Source organism: Perognathus longimembris, chromosome 3, assembly GCF_023159225.1.
Source record: "Perognathus longimembris pacificus isolate PPM17 chromosome 3, ASM2315922v1, whole genome shotgun sequence".
In the NCBI taxonomy this organism is placed as follows: Eukaryota; Metazoa; Chordata; class Mammalia; order Rodentia; family Heteromyidae; genus Perognathus; species Perognathus longimembris.
Window position 1 is genome coordinate 7,773,935 of NC_063163.1, and position 25,544 is coordinate 7,799,478.

The 25,544-nt window shown below is 42.1% G+C and overlaps 1 protein-coding gene across 1 annotated transcript in view; it reads right to left on the reverse strand.

The window, feature by feature from the left end:
* Positions 1–25,544, reverse strand: part of Clybl (citramalyl-CoA lyase) — a 78,986-nt gene that overhangs the window by 13,524 nt on the left and 39,918 nt on the right. The window contains exons 3-7 of the mRNA XM_048340578.1: positions 13,582–13,770; positions 9,609–9,710; positions 7,693–7,786; positions 6,198–6,365; positions 1,556–1,680 (exon numbers count right to left, since the gene is read on the reverse strand). Coding sequence (XP_048196535.1) covers positions 1,556–1,680; positions 6,198–6,365; positions 7,693–7,786; positions 9,609–9,710; positions 13,582–13,770 — 678 coding nt within the window. The remainder of the gene's footprint in view (positions 1–1,555; positions 1,681–6,197; positions 6,366–7,692; positions 7,787–9,608; positions 9,711–13,581; positions 13,771–25,544) is intronic.

Genomic DNA, 25,544 nt, shown 5'->3' on the forward strand with positions numbered 1-25,544 from the left:
GGCTGGCTTTGAACCTTAATCCTCCCATCTCAGCCTCCTGAGTAGCTAGAATTACAGACATGAGCCCCCAGCACCTGGCCGGATCTTGAGTTTTAAGATGTAGAAATGCACAAAATATAACAGGTCGACACAGAAATATGTTTCTATTTAATGGGGGAAAATGATCAAGATACACTGCACTCATAAACTGACATGTTGGGTTGAAACCTGTTTGTACAACTCTTTAAAGATTAAGAAAACAAATATTGTTCTATGAACTGCCCTACTTTTCATTTTTGGATGGCCACTGTGGATGTGAAATGAAAGGATGTTCTTCGTAATGAAATGATACACACCCGAGAGGTATGGATGATTCCTATGTAGCATATTCTGTTAGTGAGTTTGTGCAAAAATGAGCATGTGTGTGCATGTGCCCGTGTGTGGGTGCTTAAGGAGGGGAAGGTCAAGGTTGAAGGTCATTCCATAGGGAAGGACTCATGTAATGTTGTCACCCGTTTTTACAAGTCCTGGGGTCCTCCGCTGTTTTTGCTGCTGGTGGAAGTGCAAAGGTCACTTCTCACATGCACATCACAGATTTTGCCACTGCACCTGCTTTCCTTCTTTTTAATTTTTTTTTTAATTTCAAAAGAAGGGATATTGTTTAACATTCAAAACCTTGTTTTCATTATTCTTTCTCCTAAGTAAATTTGCATTGAAGGCATCAGAACTTTATTCCTTATGGGAATCACGAGGCTGAGTTTAGAGATTACTTCTAGGATAGATTTATAGATGCAACTTTCCCTCCTATCCTCTTAAAAAGAGGCAAACGGTATTATTGCAAATAACCTTTAAGATAATTAACTGACAATGCTGCATCTAGCATAAAATCTTCCTTCAGGCGACACCTAATTTAAGTGTTACTGGCACAAAGTGGAGACAGATTGTGCATTACCACTGCAATATTTACATAGCAGAAACCCACAGAGCAGGAAACGTGAGGCTCAATGATGCACTAAATTAGGAACAACCGTTCTCCAGTGTTAATTTGCTTTTCATTCTATCCAAATCTCAAGTCCAGAAATCGGTACAAACACACATACAACCTCTCATTCTTAAATGATTAAACCGGAGGAGATTTTTGTACATTTTTTGTCCCCCTCCCCCAAATTAAAATAACTTGAAATTTATTTCTTTTCTCCACAAGAACCATTTGGTTCAAACTGTGTTTATTTCATTACAACTTGCTCTCACTTTGATCTAAAATTATTTTCATATGATGCTGCATGGAATTCTACAGAGGAAAAACTAAACAGACTTCTATTTTCTCTAAGGATGCCAATATATTTTATGAAAAGAATAAAATGAGACTCGAGAGGCATTCGGTGAGGTCTTTAGGAATGGGGAAGGGACATCCACCTTTACCGACTGTTTCTGTCCCTTGATTCCGTCCCACCCTTCACCCCACTACTCCCAAATAAAATGAGTTTTCCTCAAGCTATTCAAACATTTTTTTTTTCATTCTCCCCTAGAGTATTTTAAACCCCTGTTTCACCCAAGGCGATGACAAAACATTTACCTTTCCTAATTGCTGGTGCTCGTTGAAGGCAGCAATCAGTTCTTTAGCCCACTGGATTTTCTCCGGGGAGGGGGTAAACTGCTCTTGGACCACGGCAATTTGGTTGGGGTGAATCACCTGCTTACCTGAGGAGAGAGTACATACACCACAATGTCACGGTGGACAGACGTGCACACAAAATGTCTCACTGCATGCTAAATAACTTAGAACTTTTTTGAAGGAAAAAAAGAAACCACAACAGAACAAAACCAAACCCATCATGAGGCAAGCTTTTCTAGAATCCCACATAGTAACCACTACACTTGTGTTTCTGATCCTATAGAAATGCCACCTCAGTGCAGATAATCTCTGTTTTTAGTTACAGGTAGACTGGCCAGGCAGCTTGTTGAATAACTGTTTTGCCTGGGAATTTAGGTGATGATGTCTGCAAATTAGAGTGATCTTTTGGAGTTAAAGCAAAATAAAAGTAATCATTAAGTCTCCAATTTTTGCAAGTTGTCTTTTGCTTATTTTGTTGGATTCTGCCACCTTCGATGATATTTTGCAGAAGCAGCACATCTGTTTTCATATACCTTATAGAAACAGACATCACAACAATATTAATATTAAATGCTGTCTCATCATGATACATTTAACTTTCTTTCTTTAAGATGAACATGTATTATTTCTAACATGTAACTATTTCAATAAAATAGTATATCCAATACCGAAGGCAGAAGGCAGATTTGAATGCTGTGGCCTTTATTCTATTTTACTAAAAACATATGGAAAACTTCTGTTTCCAAAATACATGCAGATTTTCCCTTTTTGCTTCTGGAATGAAGGGTGGCTGTTTCCCGCTGCATGAGCACCTGACACAGCCCTAGAAGAATCTTATCTCTGTAGAAATACTTTTAGAAATGCTTAGTTCTTTTTGAAGCTTAAGGATTTTAAATAAAAATATCATAGACTTAAGTGTCAAAGGCTTCCGTGGAATCATGCTGTTGTTGGGAAAAAAAAAAAAACAATTTAGTAATCAGGGAAATGTGAAATCTAATTAGGCCATTAATAAAATCAGATAATTTAATGTTATAATAATGATAAGATTATGTTTTATTACATGATAAAGTTACAGATACAATTTGCCTCTTTAAAAATGTATGTACTCTTAATGCTCATTCACTTCCCTGGATATATTTGTTGGTATATCAACTTACTTAGCTTTTGAAATCGTTGTTTTAACATTTACCTAGTATATATTAAACCTGAATGCTTTAGAAAATGTTTTTTATGAATTTATAATTTTTATAGATTTATAAAAAATCTTTTTATAAAGATTTGTTATTGCCCTGTGGAATAAAAAAGGAAAATGTTGGTAAAAAAAATTAGTTCTTCATTAAAAGGAGCTTGATTGGATAAAACAATGCCTTTTCTTTGCCATGCTATAAGTAAAAAATCCTTTCACTGCTATTTCACTCTATCAGCATGCTAATAAAACATTAAAAACCTATATAAAGTATGGTACTTTGATTATTTAAATCATTATAATTATTTAGATAAATAATTGTAACACTATTGTAAAATATTAAATTGCTAAATATTATAGTTAAATATTACTTAACCAATAAATAATGACATTATTATTCAAATAACAAAGAATAGTGCTTCAAATTATTTGAAGAATAATTTCTGGAAACAACATGAGAGCGCTTTCCAATAGTAGATTTTGAGATTATATTTAAGTAATATAATAATTGTTACTATTTATTAATAAAGGTTGCTAGTCCTGGTAGTCCTTTTCTACTAATTGTTAGCTCTGGATTTTATCGTTTATGTACATAACTTACAATTATATACATAATTAACAAGGTGTGTATTACACAGCGACTTCCTGCTATAGGTATTGTAATTTGAGGAGCAAATAAACTACTTAGAATACTATGAAATATCTGAGAGCACCTGGGTACCTATATTTTGGTAACTGGGCTGCTTTTAGGGTGTATGCTAGGTTTTAGAAATCTATGCATTCACGTGTGAACTTCTGTTTCATCGTATCATGTGTATCCCAGCAACTATCTGCAGGCTTTAATGCCGTGTGAGAACGAGGCAAATATTTTATCCAGAGGAGTTGTTATTGACAAGTTACTGAGAGGGTGCAAAATTGGACGACATTAAAATTTATGACCATGAAATCCTTTTTACAGTACCACTTGATATATCTTGCTTTAAATCAATACCTGTCAAGTCTTTTAGGTAACTGTATGATGGTGTCATTTTTGTCTTCTACAAAAGACTGCAAAAAAGGAGAAAACCTATAGTGCTTCATACTTATAATCTTTCTTCTCAGCATGCAGCCCCAGAGTAACTATAATGACTAAGTCAGCTGGTAAAGCTTTATTCCAAGATTTAGTTTGAGTGTCTTTTTATTAAAAAAAAAAAAAAACCAACAACCCTAAAGTTAGTAGCTATTTATGCAGCCAATGCATTGATTTACAATCAATCAACATGGATTGTTACCCCAGGGAATAATGACTGCAGTAAAGAAACGATAGCCCCCTTTGGGTATATGACTTTTAAGGCATGACAAATGTTTAAACTATATTTTTTAAAAGTACAGGAAATTCTTATAGTGCAAACTCGATCTTCTTTTTCAGTGTTATGGATAATATAATACTTCCAATGTATTTTAGGCCTTCTGCTACCTGGTCCAGGCAGGTATTCAGAGTAGAGCATGGTTCTACTTCCTCAGAGTGGGGCACAGTGCTTCTCCGTCCTCTGTGCCCCCACCCCACCAAGTCCTCCCTCCCGGCCCTTCTTCCTTTCACTCCTTTCCTCTCTTCTCCGGTAAGGTATAAGGTATGGAAATTAAATGCCAAACGGAGCATGAGTAGTCTAAAAAAAAGCGTGTATTTTTTTAAACCAATACTACCCATGATCTCGTATCTTTTAATTTCCTTTTATTAATCTGTGGAAATATAACCGGGGCGACAAAGACCTCTTTAAAAATGACTGGCTGGTTGTGTGGTGTGGCCCCCCGTGCACGGCCACGTTCACTCGAACACGCAGTGGGCACTGTGCCCTCCGTCCTCCCGCCTCCACTTCTCAGTGATTTAATGCTCCCTGTCGTGGAGAAACAATGGTGCCAGCTCCATAAGTTCCTCGTGCTGAGTTGGACACAGTCTAGAAATTTAAACCGGATTTGAAATAGCCTGTCTTCTGTGATTAAATTGGGGGCCAATTTCATTCAGTCTTATGTCCTGGAGAAACCTCTCCAAGCCCCTGGGCGTCTCTGGGACAAACAGCACTGCAGAGGAAGCAAGGAAACCCAGGTCCCACCGGGGGCAGGGGGAGGAGGCCGGGGCTCGCTCGCTCTCTTCTCTCGAATCAGTTCCCATTTCAGGGCAACATCTGGCTGCCTGGCAGCCAGTGCCACACGTTTTAGGAGAGTGACCCCAGGGTCGGTTAGACAGATTCCGTGGAGCTTTTTCCCTCTAACTTTTTTCATTGGGGCCACATCCTAACCAGTTGTTGGAATGAGACAGGACGAGAGCAACCTCGTGGATGCGGCCGGGGGCTCTTTTCTTTCTCAGTCACTATTATATGTGGGGAGAATTCATTTAACGAATCGTTCATGTAATGGAAAAATATTTCTCTGAAAGGGATCACATTTCCTTTTTTTAATCCAAAGACTTAGAAGTTTATGTTTATTTTAGTTCCATGTTAAAAACACAAATGTCAGTGCTTTGTTTAATTCTAAAATAACTATTTTATTCTTTAACTAATTAACTCTTTAAGTCTTTCAAAGTTATTTGGGGTTAAATCATACTCTATTCGGCCATCTTTCACATCTCAGAGGGCATGGTGAGACTTTTCTTTTAGCAAACACAAACTAGAGACAATTATAAAAATATTGATAAAAGCGGTATTTGCTTCGTTCTCATTACTCGGTATATTTCTAGAACTTTCATCATGGAAACAAACAAGAAAGGACGGCTGGCCTATGGTCCCTGTAGTGGCCAGAGATCCCATGGTGCTTTTACAAAAATGTACACGTGTCTGTTGTGAGACACCATGCGCAGTGGCTTCCTGGGCTTTTGGGGGGTCAGGAGCTGAGGGGCTGCGGCCCACCCCGTGAGGCCTCTGCTGACCCTGGTGCTGGCCAGTGCACACAGATGTCGCCAGGTGCCCGGATACCGTCACTGGGAGGTCGGGGAAGAGAAGGGCTTGGAGTGGCCAAAGAAGAAAAAACCTCACTATCAGCATTTTTAAAGAAACAAATTAATATTTGGACTGTCTTGGGAATGATTTCTCCCACACACCAATCCAAATTCTTCGGGCAATTCACTCAAAACCACTTCTGTAATGGCCTCATCCTTTCCTGGGGATCTGCTAAAACTATAGCAAAGCACTTAAGAGGCTAGACAAACAAATGGTAGTGAACAGAAAGAGAAAATAAAATGAGTAGACCATCTTTTGATTTTCAGAGCCAAAGAAAAATGTAACGATTTGTCTGTCAGTTCTATGTGACCTTTTCCTGGGGCAGATAGGGAGATAGGCAGAGGGGGCATCGGATGTTGGAGGAGATACCGATTCTGGTTCTTCCTCTTTGGCGGGGAGGGTGGTTACTCTAGACAGTGTTCTAAGATCTCATGAGAAGCCATACCGGTGAAGCCCATGGCGGCCCCCTGTCTCGACTGTCTGAGAAGGCCGTCCTCGTCCCGGAAGTCGATGTACACCAGGTCGATGGCTTGCAGGCCAAAGGCCTTCGCCACCACCACAATCTTCTGTCGGGCATAGAGGATGTCCTGCGTCTCTTTACTACTTGTTGCTCCTGAAAACGGGAGTGTGGACAGAAAATAGAAGGCTTTTAACTCTGAGAAGGGCCTTGATTACAAAAATTCCGTTTGTAAAGACATCTGTGTCTCCCTGGGAGTTGCTTCTCAGAACAATGCTTATTCAAATGGACAGGGAGAGGGGCACGGAGGGGCAGATCTGACCCACATGCGTGTCTGTGTCACTGGCTGTGCGTCTCTCAATACAGCCACGTCGACGTGCCACAAAGAAAGGCCCTGCTTATTTCAGGAGGTGGCATCAGGGTCACCGTGATTTCCTGATAAGATTTTCTCCTTTTTTTTTTTTTTTGTCATTCCTTGGGAAGTGTCCGTCCAACAACAGCACCACAGAAAGTGGCTAAGAGGCCGGGCAGGGACACGGCTGACCGCTCACACTGAGTGCAGAACGGCGTGTGCTGGGCCCCGCCCAGCCGTGCTGGGGTTGCAGTGCCCTGTTCTCCCTGAGGTCCCGAGCTGAACACTTCAGGGTTTGGAGGGGGTACCTAGGAGTGAGGGAAGGTCACTTATTCTGGGTGCCATGCTTTCTCTAGTCCATCGAGCTGAGGGACACACAAGCCTCCAGGGAGCACTAGTATTAAAATAAATTCCTTTAATTCACCTCGCACGGAAGGTGTATGTGCGGATGGGGCTTACTGTTTGCTTGTCTGCGGACCTCGCTGCTCAGGGAAAATGTCTGCAGGTCAATGGGTGCTGTTCTGGAAATGTGTTCCGTGCCACTGGCCGCAGTCCCCAGTTACACAAACACCCTGGCCCGGCGGGAGCCGGACACAGCAGTGGAAACCAGCAGGGCCTCAGTACATACTTAATAAGAAGGGCTCTGGAATATGTTTTAAAGTAAATTTAAGATCTGGCTTAAATAATATTTAGATACTACATTCAATGTAGAAAGATAATTCATTAGGGACAAGGTGGGACAATGCACTTTATATTTGAAAGGCTCAGGCCAGCCCTCAGACTGAGCCGAAGACAAACACTTAAGCCACCATGAGGCTGATCAGGTAGTGTGTTTATTAGGAGCAAAGTATAGTCTTAAATGTGCAACGAGCTTCTTATCAGTTATTTTACAAATGAGCAAAAGTAAAAAATGCAGTGTTCTGGAAGCAGGACAGCTCTGAGGAGCCCTAGATCATCAGGAAGTGGTATCCATGCCACCATCAGGAAAAGCCATTGTCATGGTTGGTAAATATACATTGTTATGTAAATGTCCATATGTGGGGGGCAAAGAAAAAATTGTACACAGTATAGACACACACACACACACACACACACACACACAGAGGAGGAAGAGAGGGAAGTCTTTGGCACCTATGCTGGCTCGAAAATCTTCTCCTCCAAAAACCACTGCATCTAGATAAAGCCCCAGTTGAGGCCCGAGCTTTAGTGTTTCTTCACACACTGCCTGGAAAAGAGCAGAACAGAACTGAGTCTCACAGAAACGCACAAATCCTGGGAGCCCAGGGCATCCTGGTAACAGAGACCCAGCTCCTGACATTGCATGGCTGAAGCCGTCCTACAAGTCCAGTCCAGATTTAACCCTTCCCAAAGGAATTCAGTATCAGTCCTAGAAGTGGCTTGTGTGTCCCTGCCTCGCCTAGTGGATTATGTTAATAGAGCTGTCCTTACATAGGAACACACTCCTAATGTTCAAATTATAAGTCATCCACTTTCTAGAGAAACTTTGAGTTCACTCATTGTGATTGTACTGTAAGTTATTTATATTTTCTCAAAATTTGTTCTTAAGCTTCCAAAGTCTCTCAAACAACAGACACAAAACCACAGGAGAGAAGGAAAGAATTTTAAAGTCAAACTAATTGGATTATTTGCATTAGGTTCAAGTAAATGGTCTCAGGATTAAAGACATGTACACAGAACCTACAACTTTAGAGAGGAAAATAAAAATGCAACAAGTCATTCCTGATGTATTAATAAAGCAGCTCTGACATTTCTAAATGAATATAGAGATTAATAACATTCATCATAGGTGGAACTGTGAATCTCAGAAGGTAGAGATGTAACCTGCTAATATATATGTGGGTGGCAAGAAATGAGAAACTGGTGGGGACGCTGCTGATTAATTTCAGGCGCTAGAAGGGCTCCTAAGTACATTATGCAATAAAATGGCAAAACAGTGCTTAAAATTAAATCACTGTGTGAATCTGGTTGCATCTAAAGAATGTGCTTTTCATTATATTTGGAGGGTTCTAGGGCAGGCTGGACGAGCTGGTGGCTATTTGTGCAAAAGAGCTGACACGAGGCAAGGCTGCAAGCAGCCCCCCAACATTCTCTTCAGCCCCTCCTGTACCACCCCACAGGTCTCAGTTTCTTCTAAACATTTGCTCATACATTTTCTCTCCAGGGCAAGGCAACTACCTTTTCCATTGTTTTTAGTGATTTTTTTTTTCCCCTCTTGCTCTCTGGGGTAGACGAGGAAGGAAAAAAAGAGAGAGAGAGAGAGAGAGAGAGAGAGAGAGAGAGAGAGAGAGAGAGAGAGAGAGAGAGAGAGAGAGCTAGAAACTCATGAGGGGAGGTTGCGAGGGTGCTAGGTGACTGTTCCCAGGCCAGATGGAATGAGATGCTAGTTCTGAAACGATATGAAAGAGGACAAACAAGCTACCCAAGAAGTTGGTAAGGCAGGTAATGTAATCGCCCACACCATGTTGAAAACACTTGGCTCAATTAGCCTTCCTGATGTATATTGCAAAATATTTTATGTTCTAATGTGGCAACATGAAATAGTAGCCTACAAGTTATTTGTTCAGATGGAATTACAAACAAAGAGCTTATCTGCTAGATGTTAGAACTGATGCTGCTACAAAGAAGCCAGAACATTTTCAGATGCAAAGAAAATGAACCAAGTAAATTTAAAAGGGTGACAAAATATAGGTTTTCTATGTACATTTACCCTATAAATGTAATAATTCAAAGCCCATATGTACACAGTGATTAGTCACTTAATTATTACCAGGATATGTCAATATTTTGTTTTCTAGATTTAGGACTGGGAAGCTTTTCCTTCCTCCTTAATCAATTTCTTTGTTTTCTAAGGTGCTGATACCGTGTTTTTGGACTATTACAGATTATAAATGGTGATCAAGGTTTAATCTTGCTTACAAGACTTTCTAAAAATATATTTTTAAAGTAGATGGTAAAATTGAAAACAAAAGTTCTCTTTAAATCAGAAATCAAACACTAATTTATGTAATCACATTATGGTTTCTTACCTTAAAATTGAGCAAACCCATTGCAGTTTCCACAAAGGGGATTAAATTCATTGGTTGTTCAAGTTTTCGGCCTTTTAAGTGGAATGAGAATTTGTCTAAAAACTAAAAAGTGTCATAGGTGATTAGTGGGAGGAAAAGTGCAATCCCTGAAACATAGTCACAGTAGTATTTAAGTCTTTGACCTGAGGAAGTAATATCCCAGACTCCTTCCTCTACACAAAAGAATTAAAAAAGAAAAACAAAGGAAACAGAAAAAAAAAAAAGTAACAAAGTTCCCACCAAACTAAATGCAAAACCCCAAGCTTTGCAATCTCCTCCCCCCAAAGGAGCAATTTGAGGCCTAGGAGTTAGACTGGAAGGAGAGAAACCAAGTTTAAATGCTTCCCTTGAAAACCTATTTACTTGAGACCTGTCACCCTCTTTGCATTAAATGCAAATTGTAGGCCCTTAAAACAATGCCGCTCCTCTACCTGCCATTCTGTTCTGCTGGTGCCCAGCACTGCCATCAGTGTAACTGTTCCGCTGCCTTCTACGTGGATTCCATATTATTCCTGATAGCACCATTACCCTTTGTTCCAAAGGTTTTTCTTCAAAATTTTTTTAGCTTACCTAGGAAGACCTTAAAAAGGAAGTTTAATTCTTTGAAGACCAAAGCTTGCCAATTTTTTCCATGAGACCAGTTCACAGCTAGCTCTGTGCTGCCAGTGGGGTAGCCCAAATTCCAAAAATCTATCATCTGGAAACATACAAAAGCTCTCGCCCCGATTCCCCCCACCGCCCCTTTCAAAAGGGGGGAAAAAAAACCCACAATCTAAATTGTAAATCTATTATGTCTATCTAGATCTAATAAGATGTGGGGAAGATAAAAAAAAAGAAATACAGGTATGATAAAGATATTTTTGTAAATAAAGATGAAAACCTATATCCATTTAAAATTTAAGGAATATTCTGCCATTAATTGATATCAAAGGAAAAGGGAATTTTAATCATCTCTCCATTCAGTCTCAGTTGGGTAAATCATATCTAAGAGATTTGCATAAATATAAACCATCAAAGACTTTTCATCTTCAAAGGGGGTTTCAAGACCCTATAAGCTTTGTACTGTAATCATCACAGGTCACCACCCTGCAGGAATAAGGCTGCTATGGCAACATAAAAAAACTAATGCTTAAGGCTTAGCATAATATTCTGACTAATAGAAAGGAAACTCATTTTAAAAGCTGGCAGCCTATTTACCAGAAGCGGGATTAGAGGTGTTATTTCCCCTTTTAGCTGCCCCCTCCTCGCCTGTGCAGCCCCCCCCCCCTAAAAAAATCTAATCACTAGGATCTTTAAAAAGCTTTTGAGCAATTTGCAGTAACTTTACAATTAGGCTAAAATAAATCACAGCTTTCAGTAATGAGGAATGATTCCCAGGATGCCCCTCCCTCCGCAGACGCGGCCCCGTCACCGCCCTTCCCAACTTCCATGCAAAGGAAGAACTCAACCAAAACAGTGGCCGCAGAGAAGGCCACGATTTGACCAAATGCATGTTACTCAATGCAAGGGAAAAGAAAACATAATTTATGTAACAATTAAGCTAGAGAATGGGCAGTGAAATATTAGTGCTTGGGTGGGGGGGGAGGTGACTATGAATAAGTAGATTTTTTTCTTTGCTCATTAGAGAAAATCTGCAGTGTTACTGGTGTTTGTGATAATCATTTTAACTACAAAAACCATAAGGTTTGCAACTAGGTAAACCTTTTTACAAGATATTCTCTGTTCTTATTGAGCCAAATCTTCGGTGCCTTTTGTTTTTAAGCCGATAGGGGGGCATTTATAAAATTAAATATGCTAGCCCATCCTCCCCTTCTCCCTCTCCCTTCTCTCTTAAAAAATTGCATTAAGTACTAACACAAAAGGTAACTAGTGGAGAAGTTTCAATTAATTTTTTTCAAAAGGAGACGATTAAATGTTTCCGGCCTGGTAAAGTGTTCATTTCAGCGAGGTGGATGGGGCTGGGGAGGGGGAGGAAAAGAAGGGGGAAAAATTACAAAGAGATTGGGGAGGAGATGAAGTAGCAGGGCTCAGCAATTCTTTCAATTCCAGTGCACACCCAATAGTGTGTTGGAAGAATGCTCACTGTTCGGGATTTGTGGGAGAATTGTCCCGCGACAAAAGAGGCCGAGTTACGCTTGTTATAGTCCAATAAGCTGTGCCAGTCAAACAAGAACCCACACTAGCCACAAAAGGCGAGCAAGAGATTCTCACACAAAAGAAAACAAGTAAGCCCATCTTTCAGTTGTGCATCAGGCTCTGGGTTTTTACGCTTCACATAAATACAAACGGAGAGGAAAAAATAAACAGCCCCAAAGACTTCTTCTGTTAACGAAGAGTTAGTTCTATTTAAATTTCAGCATGTCCCATACATTCAAGAATTTGAAACAGAGAACAGAGGCCTTGGCTGAAGTCTTGGGGGGGGGGGGGCGGGAATCCCCCTCTTAAATTAAGGGTAATGCTGGTGATAAATAGGCATTAATGATGAAACCAAAGGGAGAAGTGACTTCAGAGTCCTTTTCCATCAACTTAAGACATATCTGAATGGAGTCTGAGCCCCTGGGCCAGGAACACACTCGATCACACTGGTCTCTGTGAGTCTGAGGGTAACCTTGTCAGGAGAACTCCACTTTACTAAGTAAATACTACTCCCTGAGGACGGGACCCAAGAAGTATCTACCAGAAGCATAATGGTATTTATGTGTACTATTTTAAATACTGGCTCTATTCAAAGCGTAAAATGGAACCGAGGAAGTTAATTCTCATCATGTCTTGTATCCAATTTGATAAATCTAAAGTATCATTTCAGCGTACAATCAATAGAAAATTTATTGACATATTTTACATACTTAAAAAAAAATCCCTCGGGGTGGGGGGAGCAGCAAGTCTTCCAAATCAGGTGTGCATTTTATGCTCTGAGCACATCTCAATTTGCCCTGGCCACACTTCAAGCGCTCAGGCGCCACAAGGCAGGGGCCCCTGCACCAAAAGGACAGATCTGCTGTACAGAGATGCTATTTAAAAATAAAAAATTTAAAAAAAGGTGAGCACTTTCACCACGCATTACAAGCTGCAGCTGCTTCTACAACCTTCACGGTAATACTAGATGTCACCGTGGTCCCCCACTACCCATTCGCCCCCACCACAAACACACCCAGCATCTCCAGCTCGCAGGCTCTGTCCCAGGGGGGCATGATTAAAAGGTTATTACATTCAACAGAGACCTGCAGAGTAACAGCAGCCCCCCCATAAAATCTAGCCCCTCCTCATTTCACAATGAAAACAATCATAGTCATAATTGAGCCCATTTCAAAAGTTTTCTTAAGTAATTTGACATGCCATCCACTTTACATTTCAGGCTTTTATTGGCTGATAGGTCTGTCATGAAACGCAAGCACACCTGTCAACAATTTAAAAAAAGGACGCACGAGAGATCTGTTCAGGAAATAATATCTGTGCTAATTAAAACCACTAGTTAAAAGCTTCCTGTTTATCCCTCTAGCTGCCCTAAGCAATGACCTTTTCCTCCCTTCCACTGGGTTCATTTTTTAATATGCAGCTCGTGTCCTCTCGCTGCCCGTGATGATTTCAAATGCATCTCAGCAAGGGCCATTTACGTCATGGCTCTTCCAGGTGGAGGCCTTGGCTTCCGGCCTGCCTCGGGGAGGAGGGATGAGGTACTGGGACCGCTCTGTGAGGGCCAATGAGAGGTGTTCTCATCACACCACAAATTCCGTCAGGAAGCAGAAGCACAAAGTAAAGCCATTGTACAGAATACTTTGGGCAAAGCCAAGATCCAGGAGAAGGAAACAGTGGCTTGTGCTCCTTCCTTCCTCGCTCCTCTGTGTGTGCATTTAAAAAACCAGTGACACTCTGATCCTTTCTCTGTTACTCCTGAGCCGGCCCAGTATCTGAAAGCAGAGCGTTAGCTACTCACCCACTGGATTTCTTCAGGTCCCTCCACTTTGGGTAGCATTAGACTGGAAGGCAGGACCCGGGACTGGAGGAGGGTCTCCAGGTCAGCGCTAGCCAGGCCGCTGGACACCGAGTTCACTCGCACACACTTTTCAGTTGGACCCAGATCAAATTCTTCAAGGGTTTGTACTATTCTCAATCGAGCTTCATTCTGTAGAAAGAAAATGTATCTCCTGTTTATTTGTACTGTTAACAGGAACATAAGCAGTCTATGAAACGGCTATGGGGATTCAGTCTGAGTACCATTATTAGAGCTACACATTTCCTGCCCATCAAATAAGTGATAGTTGAAATAAATGATCCAGTCTGATAGGGAAGCAAGTGATTTCTAGACCTCATTCAAGATGGCTGTACCAAAGCTGGGATCCACCAGCATGCAACACCGAAGTATTTCTAAATACTGGTGGCACTTTGTTCATTAGCAGCACTCTCCAGTTGAGAAGGTAGAATAATTAATAGGCAATTGTTTATTGATTGGGGATTAATTAAGATCTAATCATCTCCTTTATCTGTATCTTCTCATTTAAGAAATGTAAGAAACTGGGTGACATTTGGATAATAGCATTCTTGACTGTCAGTGTATTCACGTTAGGGAAAAAATAAGGACTTGTTTTTAATTTTCCCCAGGTATCATATAGTCTATTATTATTATCTTATTCTTTCGTCACTGAGTTCCATCTTGACATTCAATTAAGAAGGTGCTCAAAGAACTCTGACACTATGCTACAAGAAAACCTCCCACTTATTTAGGTAGAAGGCAGCTTTGCTATCACCATGAAATCCTTTCAGAAAGTGCTTGACAAATACATTTTCCCCCTTGATTTGGCAGTTTTTATCTCCAGTAATGAAAAGTTGCAAGGGTGAAAGTCTGCTTCAATATTTAAATTATTCTCCCCGAAATCGTGAGGGGTAAGGCGAAATATGTTATTGGTTGGCTTTGAGCTGGTGATGGAGGTGGGGTGGGCAAGGAGGACCTCCAGGGCTGAGAGTTGGTATCAAGAAAGAAAGCACTTAGCACCATGCTTCCTAACAATTTCAATTTCTTTTTTGTTTGTTTTTTGCCAGTCCTGGGGCTTGGACTCAGGGCCTGAGCACTGTCCCTGGTTTCTTTTTGCTCAAGGCTAGCACTCTACCACTTGAGCCACAGCGCCACTTCTGGCTTTTTCTATATATGTGATATTGAGGAATTGAACCCAGAGCTTTATGTATGCAAGGCAAGCACTCTACCACTAGGCCATATTCCCAGCTCCAACAATTTCAATTTCAAAACCAAATTCCTCCAACTTGCCACCAGCCCTCAACAAATTCTCATTGTCAGAGTTACGTCTGGGAAGGTGTTTTTTTTTTTATATATATACAAAGAAAACTTTAAAGCTTCTCACTGCCAATGAATGCTTTTTTTTAAAAAAAGTCTTAACAATAGATAACCATTTGAATAGCAATACTTACCTAGGAAAATAGCAACCAAAAGAGAGACAAGAATTATTTATGCCAATGTGGAGTTGAAGTCTAATCAATAAGATGACTCAGAAGATCTAAACCAGATGGATGCAGGCTGACTCAGTGGAAGCAAGAAAGGCTACCAAATGTAGTCTGAGTTAAATGGTCTGAGGAAACAGTAGCTGTCAGGTCAGATGGAAACAGTAAGTACATAAGACCAGTTAAGGACAGCTTTGTGGAATCCTGCTTTGGCTGCCAATAATTAGGCCATGCTTAGACAAAGCAAGAGAGGGCTCATAGTAGCTAAATCAGGGATGGTGTAGCCAATAGCGATTTGGTTCCATGTCACGCCTTTGGCTACTCCACAGCTCTGGAACTCATCCACCATGCACTCTTCTTACAGCCGCTAAATACAGAAACGCTGAAGATGGACAGAAGGTAGCTCGATATTGTGGTTCTAAGGCAGACTACAGCTGCAGGAGGAATTCTTCCTGCTCCTTGGTAATGCAGGTGGTTTAGACCTTTATCCTCCAAGGCCCTAAAATGTGTCAAACTATAAGCACAAACTATAAGCTACAACTTGCTCTGGTTTGTAAGCATTCAAACTCCCAGGTTTTCATTAACATGCAAGACAGCCTGGGATAGAGTTCCTGGGAAATCAAAGGGAGAACGCTAGTGTTTAAGCCAAAATGCTTTTGTTGTTGGTGGTGGTGGTGGTGGATGAGGGGCTTGAACTCAGAGGGCTCAGGCACTGTCCCTGAGCCTTTCTGCTCAAGGCTAGTGCTTTACTACCTGAGCCACAGCTCCACTTCCAGCTTTTTGGTGGTTAAGTAGAGTAAGTATCTCATGGACTTTTCTGTCCAAGTAGGCTCCTAATCATGATACTCAAATCTCTGCTTTCTGGGTGGCTGGGATTACAGGTGTGAGCCACTGGCATCTGGCCCAAAGTGCATTTTAAAACCTAAATGAAAGACTGGCATGGGGGTCTATGTTTGCAGTCCCAGGTGGGTGGGAGGTACATTTATGAGTGAGGACCATGGTCTGAAGATGACCAGGGCGAGGTGCCTTCAAAAGTAAAAGCAAAACAATAAAAAGAAATAAAAGGGATTGGAGTGTGCATCACGTGACAGAGTACTTGCCTAGTAAGTGCTTGGTCCTAAACTCAAACCTCAGTACGGTCCCCTAACCCCCTCAAAATTCTTACAATGAACACATCAGTGGTGGCACACACTTATAATCCCGGCATTTAGGAGAGTAAGGCAGGAAGATCATGAGTTCAAAGCCAGCAGGAGTACCTAGCAAGAACCTTTTTCTTTCTTTCTTTTTTTTTTTTTAAAGAGGAATAACCTCCCCCCCCCCGCCAGTTATTGGAATCACTGTGTCCATTCTCTAATCTGCACTGCGACGCAGGATCCTAAATTGCTCATGGTCACACAGTCTGACCTCTAAGCTGAGTCGCTGTTTCGCTTGGGTTGGAAGGGACTGTTTGTTCAAAGCTTATATTCTAAACCTGTTTGTGATTTTTATTTTGAAGTCAGATTGCCATGGTTTCAGCACATTCCGGTTTACTTAGGAAAATTCGGCTCTTGTGAAATTGGCTGCAAATGAAGTACCTAAATCCAATTTTAGGCATAATCTGATTAGAACTTTTCATGTCATAATAATGAGCTCAGCACTTTATTGTCCTTTTTTTTTTTTTTTTTGGCTCCAAATTAAAACCAAGCTCTTTCCTCTTCACCATTCCACACCTTTCCAACAAGAGACAGTGGCTTCTGAGGTACATGCCACTTAACAGGCTGTTGCTTGTTACAAATGTATGGAAACTAAGTGTGCATCCCTCTGCATGTACTCCCAAATGTCCAACAACTTCACTGAATTTACACTGGCCAACAAGCATGTTGATTTTTTTTTTCTTTTTGGTATTTTAATGGTGAAATATGTCACCGAGCTAGCAAACACACCCAGGCCATCTGCTGGGTTGAGAGGAAAGGCAATTTCTAGCAACAATTAAGTTTAGGGCTGGGTGTTGAGTTAGAGAATCAGTCTACCCAGTTGTGAAAACAAAGACATCCAATTTCTCTCTCTCTCTCTCTCTCTCTCTCGCCCCTTCCTTCCTTCCTCCTATCCTTCTTCCATTCCTCTCATCTCAATCCTCCCCGTCCCTTCTCTTTTTCTTTGCCCTGCGCATCCTTCCGACTCCTTCTTCCTTAGGATAAGTAGCAAGAAGCAAGAGGCCTTAGCACCTTTCTAACAGGGTCCCTTAAGTAACCTGCTGGGGTTTTTTTTTTGGGGGGGGAGGGGAAATTCTTTGTGGAGAAAGAAGGAAAGGGATATGAAAGAGGCCTCTGGAGAAAGGAGGTTTTTTTTGGGGGGGGGGGGGATCTTACATTCCAGATGCAAAGTGGACTGTTAACAAGGAGGCCTTGAAAGGAACTGCGCAGCCCAGATGACAGACAGTGCCTCTCTGTGGGATGAATCTGCCTCCATATAGCTGACAAGCTGGGAAAGACTAACTAATGGAATTAAGGCCTTTATCAATAGTTCCATTCGATCTTCCGTGAGACAGTGGCCCTAGGGGCGGGTCACGAACCATGTTGATTGGGCGCCGTGAGCTCGCTGGGCATCGGCGGGAGCATCTGCCCACCACCCTGCAAGGACAGCGGGCTTCCCCAGCACCCCACGGCCAGGGGCTACTGGACTTGTCCTGTCCACAAGCCTCGGATTAGGTGAGTGTCTGGCTCGGAACCAAGGCTGGATTCAATCACCTGGGGAGCGGGGAGAGGTCTGCAGACCCCAAGGTTAAAGGAGAAGACATGCTCGTCACCCATGGTCCCCTCTGGTGGCTGGTCAGGAGGGCGGGGTCAGGAGGGCGGGGTCCGGAGGACGAAGCGCCCAGAGCCGGGGCTCCACAGAGGTTCATCAGCTCCAAGCTTCCAGCAAACAGAGCCGCATCAACAGCAAGAGGCGGGATCCGAGATCCCCCAGGAAGCTCCCCAAAACTTATTTATAAAAAGTATAAGCCCCAATAAGTGCCTTAAACAATAGCGTTATCACAGTTCCAAAACAGCTTTGCCTTGTGCTCCACCTCTTCCCCTAACCTGGAATATTCATGCACAGTAGTTCTCCGAGCAAACCACAGAGCCCACGCTGCGTGCCACACACAAGGCCGTGGGAACGCCAGGCCACACACATTTCATAATTAAGAAATCGTAAGCAACTCCACAGAGATGCACAGCATTTACACTTTAAAAAAATACATGTACCCACCCCACAAAAGGCAAGTCGCCGTGTCCTCTACTCAGAAACACTAGTCTTGTCCTTTGTGGACTTGCCCATCGTAGCCCATTTCCACTTCATCTCATGTGTAAAATGACATCACAGGCACGGGGTGCAAATGACATCATGAGCTGCTCCAAGTTTTGGGCTGAAGGCCTTGATATCAGCATTTTTCTAAAATTTGTGTTGCAAATTTCAAGGTCAAATTTGGTTTGAAAATAAAAATACCTCTGAGTGACCTGTTCCATTTAAGGACATCTTTTATTTTATTTATTTTTTTTTGTCGGTTATGGGGCTTGAACTCGGGGCCTGGCCACTGCCCCTGACCTCTTCACTCAAGGTTAGCACTCTTACCACTTAAAGCTACATCGCTGCTTCCGGGTTTTTTGGTGGTTAATTAGAGATGAGTCTCACAGACAATTCTGCCTGGGCTGGCTTCAGACCACAATCCTCAGAGCTCGGCCTCCTGAGTAGCTAGGATTACAGGCGTGAGCTACCAGCACCCGACAACGCTTTTTATATGTTTCCTTTTTATTTTCTTTTGATGACAGTTCTGGGGCTTGAACACAGAGCCTGCTCACTGTCCCTGAGCTTTCTGACTCAAGGCTGGTGCTCTAGCCACTTGAGCCACAGATTCACTTCTGGCTTTTTGGTGGTTAATAAGTCACGTAGACTTCCCTGCCCAAGCTGGTTTGAAGCCACAAACCTCAGATCTCAGCCTCCTGAGTGTTAGGATGACAGGTCTGAGCCATCAGCACCTGGCTATGATTTTTTTTTAATGCATTTATACTAAAACATAACTTCCTAGATGAAAGAAATGACATAGGTCAAGATGCATTTTACTCCTAAACTGACATACTGAGTTGAAACTCCGTTATTCAACTAAAGATTTAAAAAATAAAATTTAAAAAATCTTCCTATACCACATATAGGTAATTACTTATAAGTTATATTGAATTTGTATAAATGTATAAAATTTATTATTGTAATCAGATGCCAGTGACTGACACATGTAATTCTAGCCACTCAGAGCGCTGAGATCTGAGGATTACAGTTCAAAGCCAGTGTGGGCAGGAAAGTCTGTGAGTCTTATCACTAATTAAGCACCAAAAAAGCCAAAACAGAGCCATGGCTCAAGTAGTAGAGTGCTAGCCTTGAGCAAAAAAAGACCAGGAAAAGCACCCAGAACCTGAGGTCATGCCCCAGAACCATCATGAACACACACAAAAATTTTATAATGATCATAGAGATTGAAATGTAAAAACATGAATTATCACTGATTCTTGGGAACCAGTACTATATTTTGCTAGGTAAGGTAATAGTGTTGGCTTTTAGTGCCTATTAATTGTACAAAATAATGGGTTTCATTGTGACATTTTCATATATGCACAGAACATATTTTGATTATATTGACTTGCTGATTTTTTTCCCAGGTGAAAAAGAAGTCTTGGTTTGTCCATTTTCTAAAAAAAGAAAGGATCTACAATGATTGAATGTACCATATGTGACCTGGATTAAATTTCACTCACTGATTTATTCTAAGTATCTACAAGCCAGGCGCTGTACATTCTAAACCTATATATTTTGATGGAACAAAGTTTTTGATGTGTTAATAATAAAAGCTACTTTAAGACACAGGTTTATAGAAAAAAAATAAAAGGAATCTGTTTCATCTGAAATGCTAAGGTGGTTTGGAATATGTCTGAATGGGAAGCTTATAACATGCAATTGTAATTTCTGGTCTTCAGAGATTTAACTGAAAAGAGAAAACTCTGCAAATCACAACTATACCAAATAAGCTCTATTAAAATAATCAATTTAGATTATCTCTGAACAATTATTTCTAAAGGATGTTAGAGAAATGGATTTGAGTCATGCAAACCTTTATACTTGTCAAAAATTACAAAACAGAGACTTTAAATTTGTGCATCTCATTGTATTTCACCTGAAATGCAAAAGGAGAACTATAAGTAAACATTAGCCTCTAGTCAATGAAATGCATGCAGAAATCATAAGGGGAAATGAACTGCTGTCTAAGTAATCTGAATTGATGAATGGAGGTGAGGGCAGAGAGATGGGTAGATACAACGAAAACAGTAAATTTACTGCAATAATACAGCAGGTTGATATGTATATATTTACTGTATCATCTTTTAGCCTTTCTGATGTTAAAATTTTCTGTAATAAAACTGGGGAAAAATTTTGAAAAGGTACCTTTAGAATGTTCATATTTTTTTACCTGATTGACAAATATGTTGGGGCTGTTTATACTATTCTTTGTACCTTTGTATATATTTGGATTTTTTCCATGATAAAATATTAAAAAGTAATTAATAACTTAATCTTTATTTTACTTGTTATTTATAGGAAACAATTTTGGGAAGATTATTTTTAGGTTTGTGATTTTTTTGGCACTAGCTTTAAAGAGAGAAAATTCATACAACACATAATTCATGTATTTACTATATACCACTAGTATACTTTTTCCCTCTACAGTTTGCACATTCTGGAATTGATAAATAAAACCATACATTATATGGTCTTCTGTGACTGGTTTCTTTCATTTAGGATAATGTTTCAAGGTTCACCCATGTTGTACCATATGTCCATACTTCCTTTTTACTGCCAAATAATATCCCATTGTATGGATAGCACATTTTATTTGCCTACCATCAGTTAAAGGGTATTTGGGTTGTTTCCATCTTTTGGCTCTTATGAGCCATGCTTTATGAATATTCATGTACAATTTTTGTGTGGACATGATTCCACTTCTAGAATTCCACATGGTTTCAGAGTATGTGTCTAAGCAAAAGTACAGTTCCTGGGTCCCATGGTAGATCACTTTTTTGGTTGCTTTTTTTTTTAACTGCACTTTTTTTGTTTTTTCTTTTTTGATACTGGGGACTGACCCCAGGACACTGCACTTTTGCCACTGAGCTACATCCCAGCCCAGTAGCTCACTTTTTGAGAAACCATTCCACTATTTTCTGAAGTGGTCATATGAATTTCTGTGGCCACCAGCCACAAGTGAGGGTTCAGTGGCTTAACATCTTCATCTGCACTTTAAGTCTTCCTAGCTGTAGCCATCTCAGTGGGTGGGAAGTAGTCTCTCACTATGGTTTTGATTTGTGATTCCCTTATAACTATCTAATAACACTGAAAATCCTTTCATGCATTTACGGCCATTCTTCTTAGGAAAAGAAGAACTAGACAATCATTTGACTAGTTTTAAATTTTGAGGTAAAACATTTAATAACATAACAATTCCCATTTCAACCTTTTTTGTATGTGTGTGTGCTAGTCCTGGGTCTTGATTTTAGGGCCTAGGTGCTGTCCCTGAGCTTTTTTGCTCAAGGCTAGCACTCTAGCCATAGCTCCATTTCCAGCTTTTTGGTGGTTTATTGGAGATAAGAGTCTCAAGGTCTTTCCTGTCTTGTCTGGCTTTGAGCCACATTCCTCAGGTCTCAGCCTCCTGAGTAGCTTGGGATTACAGGTGTCAGCCACTGGCTCCCAGCCCATTTCAATCTTTCAAATCGACCTATCTGTCTGTCTATCTATGTAGCCATCTATGTATGTGCTGGGGACTCAACCTAGGGACTTGGGCTGAGTACTGGAACTACAGTTAGTTGCTACCACCTTTTAAGAAAGGCATTCTTTGCCTACCAAAGACTGACATCATCTTGCCCAGTAACAACTGCCATGTTGGTCTGTCTGTGGAACGATGGGATTTGCAGGCTCCTGGTTCTCTGCACTGGCATTATTTTCTTTGCTCTCCACTCACTCCTGCCTCTTTGTCCCTCAGTGGAGGAGTATTATAATTCCTGGTTTTGAGCAGGGTGGCAGAAACATACAGAGCTAAAAGATTTGCCCCAGGCAGGATAACCTGTGAGTGGAGAATGGGGTGCTTTCTCCAGGGGGGGCCACTTCTACATGATGAGAAGAGGCCAGAGGAAAACTACGATCACAATCATTCATCTAGTTGTTTTATATACTTTATGTCAAAATATTCAGATAGTTGAAAATATTCAGATACCTGAGTCTTTTTTTAAAGAATGTTCATGATTTTGAAGAGCAAATATCCTGACTATCATTTACAGATTCTTCCTGATGACCCTGCTCTGGTATTTAAAAAAAAGAAGAATTAATGCGATGCTCTCTACTATTCCTAGGGTTGTTGACACATATGGGGTGACGGGGGAAAGATAAAAACAAACCATTCCCTGTTGAACACTAAGAATCTTATCACCAGATGTGGCTGGTGATGAAAGGCACACGGGACAGGAAGTGAAGTCACAGTTCAGACCCAGAAGGGTTGTAGAGACAAGGGCAGCACTCTGGCTGAGATGGGAGGAGAAGCTAGGGCCTTGAGCGCAACTCTGAAGACCAAGCAGGATGTCAGTAGGTGCAAGGGGTTGGGTGCAGACATCAGGGAGCCAAAAATGGACAGAGGAGAAAGACAGAAATTGTAAAGTAGGAGGCCAGTATATATAAAGCCAGGGAAGGAGAGTTCTTGCTAAAGCCAACAGATGAACAGAAAGACAAGAAAGTCCAGCCCACGATTTAGCAATGTAAGGGCTAAGGTTCTATTCCAGAAGGTGGGTGGGATGATGGTGGTAGGACATAAATTCTCAGCTGACAAGCACCTCCAAGCTACCCTGTATGGGACTGCCTTTAGGGAGTCTCCATCCTCAGTCAGAGGAGAAATTCCCTCGTCAGGCCCAATTGAGAAGGCTTCTGGTCCCACAGACACTAGGCTTTGTCTTTGGGCCACACGTTTGTACGTGGGATTTTGACTTGGGGATTCACAGGCCCGAGTGCCCTGACCCGGAGATGGAGTGGACACTGGTCAAGCGCCTGGCCACCTCCCTGTGCACACCTGCTAATTGCTCGCCCACTACCTCTACCACACAGGACCAGGACTGAGAAGGTGGCTCTCTTCCCCCAACTGGTACAAAGTACAGCCTGGAGCAAAGCTGCCCTTTCTCTCTCGCTGTATTTATGTTTCTCGACTTCTCTGGGTTAGAGGAGGTAATTAACTGTTTTGGTTTAAAAGCCCTCCTGCTGGGTCGCAGTCTGCGTGGGAGAATCAAAGTAAACAAGCAAAAGGGAACCGTGTCATCAAACGCCTTTGCACCTACCTTTTTTCACTCCGAGGAGGAAAATGCGCCATTTGCGGCAGGTGCAGCGGATCACCAGGCAGGGCAAGGTCCGGGTCCTTTCGTTCTTTTAAATGGTAAATCAAGAGTGGTGGGTTCATAATTTAACGAGGCGGCCTTGCCTTGGTTCCACGCCTGCAGACAGCAGCGTCCCCTGCGCGGGAGTGAGCAGTTTTACAGTGGGGCTCATATGCTTCGGCTCCAGTTCTCAGGCCAACTTGGGACACATTGCTGGAAACAGATCTCAACTGTCCTCTTCACATGAGTGTCAGGATCTGATTTCTTTTTATTCTACATCGCCAGCATCAATTATTTGTATGAGGTGTCCTTGTGGCCTATCTACAGATGCACAGTGTGGACTTGGTCACACTGGCCCCCTCCAGAACTCGCCCTCACCCGCCTTCTCTCTTCCCAAAGAAACCAATTTTTTCTAAAGCAGGCATGAGTGGCTATAATCCTAGCTGCTCAGGAGGCTGAGATCTGAGAATCTTGGTGCCAAGCCAGCAGGGCCAGCAAAAGAGATGGAAGTGAAATCGTGGTGGAAGTCATAGAACACCAGTCTTGAGCAAAAGTGAAGCGATAGAGCCCGGGCACAAGAAACAAACCAATGGGGCTGGGGATATGGCCTAGTGGCAAGAGTGCCTGCCTCGGATACACAAGGCCCTAGGTTCGATTCCCCAGCACCACATATACAGAAAACGGCCAGAAGCGGCGCTGTGGCTCAAGAGGCAGAGTGCTAGCCTTGAGCGGGAAGAAGCCAGGGACAGTGCTCAGGCCCTGAGTCCAAGGCCCAGGACTGGCCAAAAAAAAAAAAAAAGAAACAAACCAATGAACAAGACAACAACAAAACAAAAAAGGGATGTTAGTAAAGAAGCACCAATTACCCATATAGAGCACTACCAGTTGTTTCCACTTTTGTAGATTTGCCCGTGGTCACTCAATCATACACTTACGCTTTCATCTTGCAATACCTGATCATTTATTTTAATTTGTTGGTATATGTGTGGTTGGTTTTTGTCATGCTTTGTAATTATTTCCTAAAGGAAATCCTAACTAAACAGGCTTTTTTGTTTCTTTCAGGTAGCAAACATAGGTATTTTAAAGGTATTTACATTCTATTAGTCACCTATGTTCTCTTAACATCAACAAGGAAAAGGAAAAACAAAATGTCAGCAGATGACGGTGGCCCTGGAAACACTTCCTTTCACCCGCACTGGGGAGGCCACGTCCCTGCCATGCGTGGCAGAAGCGCTGTCCTAGAAGAGGAGGAGATGCCGGGCTCGCAAGGCTGGGTTAACCGCATCTCCTCTGAGTAAATGTCTCCCCAGAATCTTCTCTGGTGGAAGGCCCCAGGTGCGACTTGGCAGAACAGAGTGGGCAGGCTCCATGGCTTCCCTTCCTGAAAGACGGGGTGAGGGCCTCCGGACGGTGCAAAAACCTGTCCTTCCGTGGCCCTCTTTTCCTATAACCAACTTCTTGTGTTTTCTAAAGTGTGCAAAGAAGATGGGGCGCGGGCGCATGACAGGACTCCACTCTGATGCGCTCAACACAGCGTGTATGCTGAGCCTCTCCCACCTCCTGGCTGGGCACACAGCCCAGCCCAGGGTTCCCCTTGCTTCCCCTGTGGCTGAGGAGCTGCCCCCGCTGTCCTCTCAGAGGCCTGAGCAGCACAGACAAGGTTTATCATCCCCATCTGCGTGAACAACAGAAAGCCCAAACGCATGCACAAGTCTCACATCTAGCGGGCATTAAGTGAGCGGAATTCATGTCTCGGGCTCCCGATCTCTGCAGTGCAGGGTGATGTGGGCCTCGCAGTATGGATCGCCACACCCTGACCTCTCCTTGCTATTGGATCCACTCTTTGCCACCCCTCTGAGTATGAGCAGAGCGCTGGGCTACCTGCATAGCCTGAGTATCCAAGCCCCATCTACAGGTGGGAATTGAGCAGCAGAAGGGAAGTAAGGGCTTCCGCCTGGTGGCTCTACACCATGGAAGGCAAACCTGCCAGGAAGAGTCAAAAACAAAGGCTGCACAAGGCCATTGCTTTCCTAAT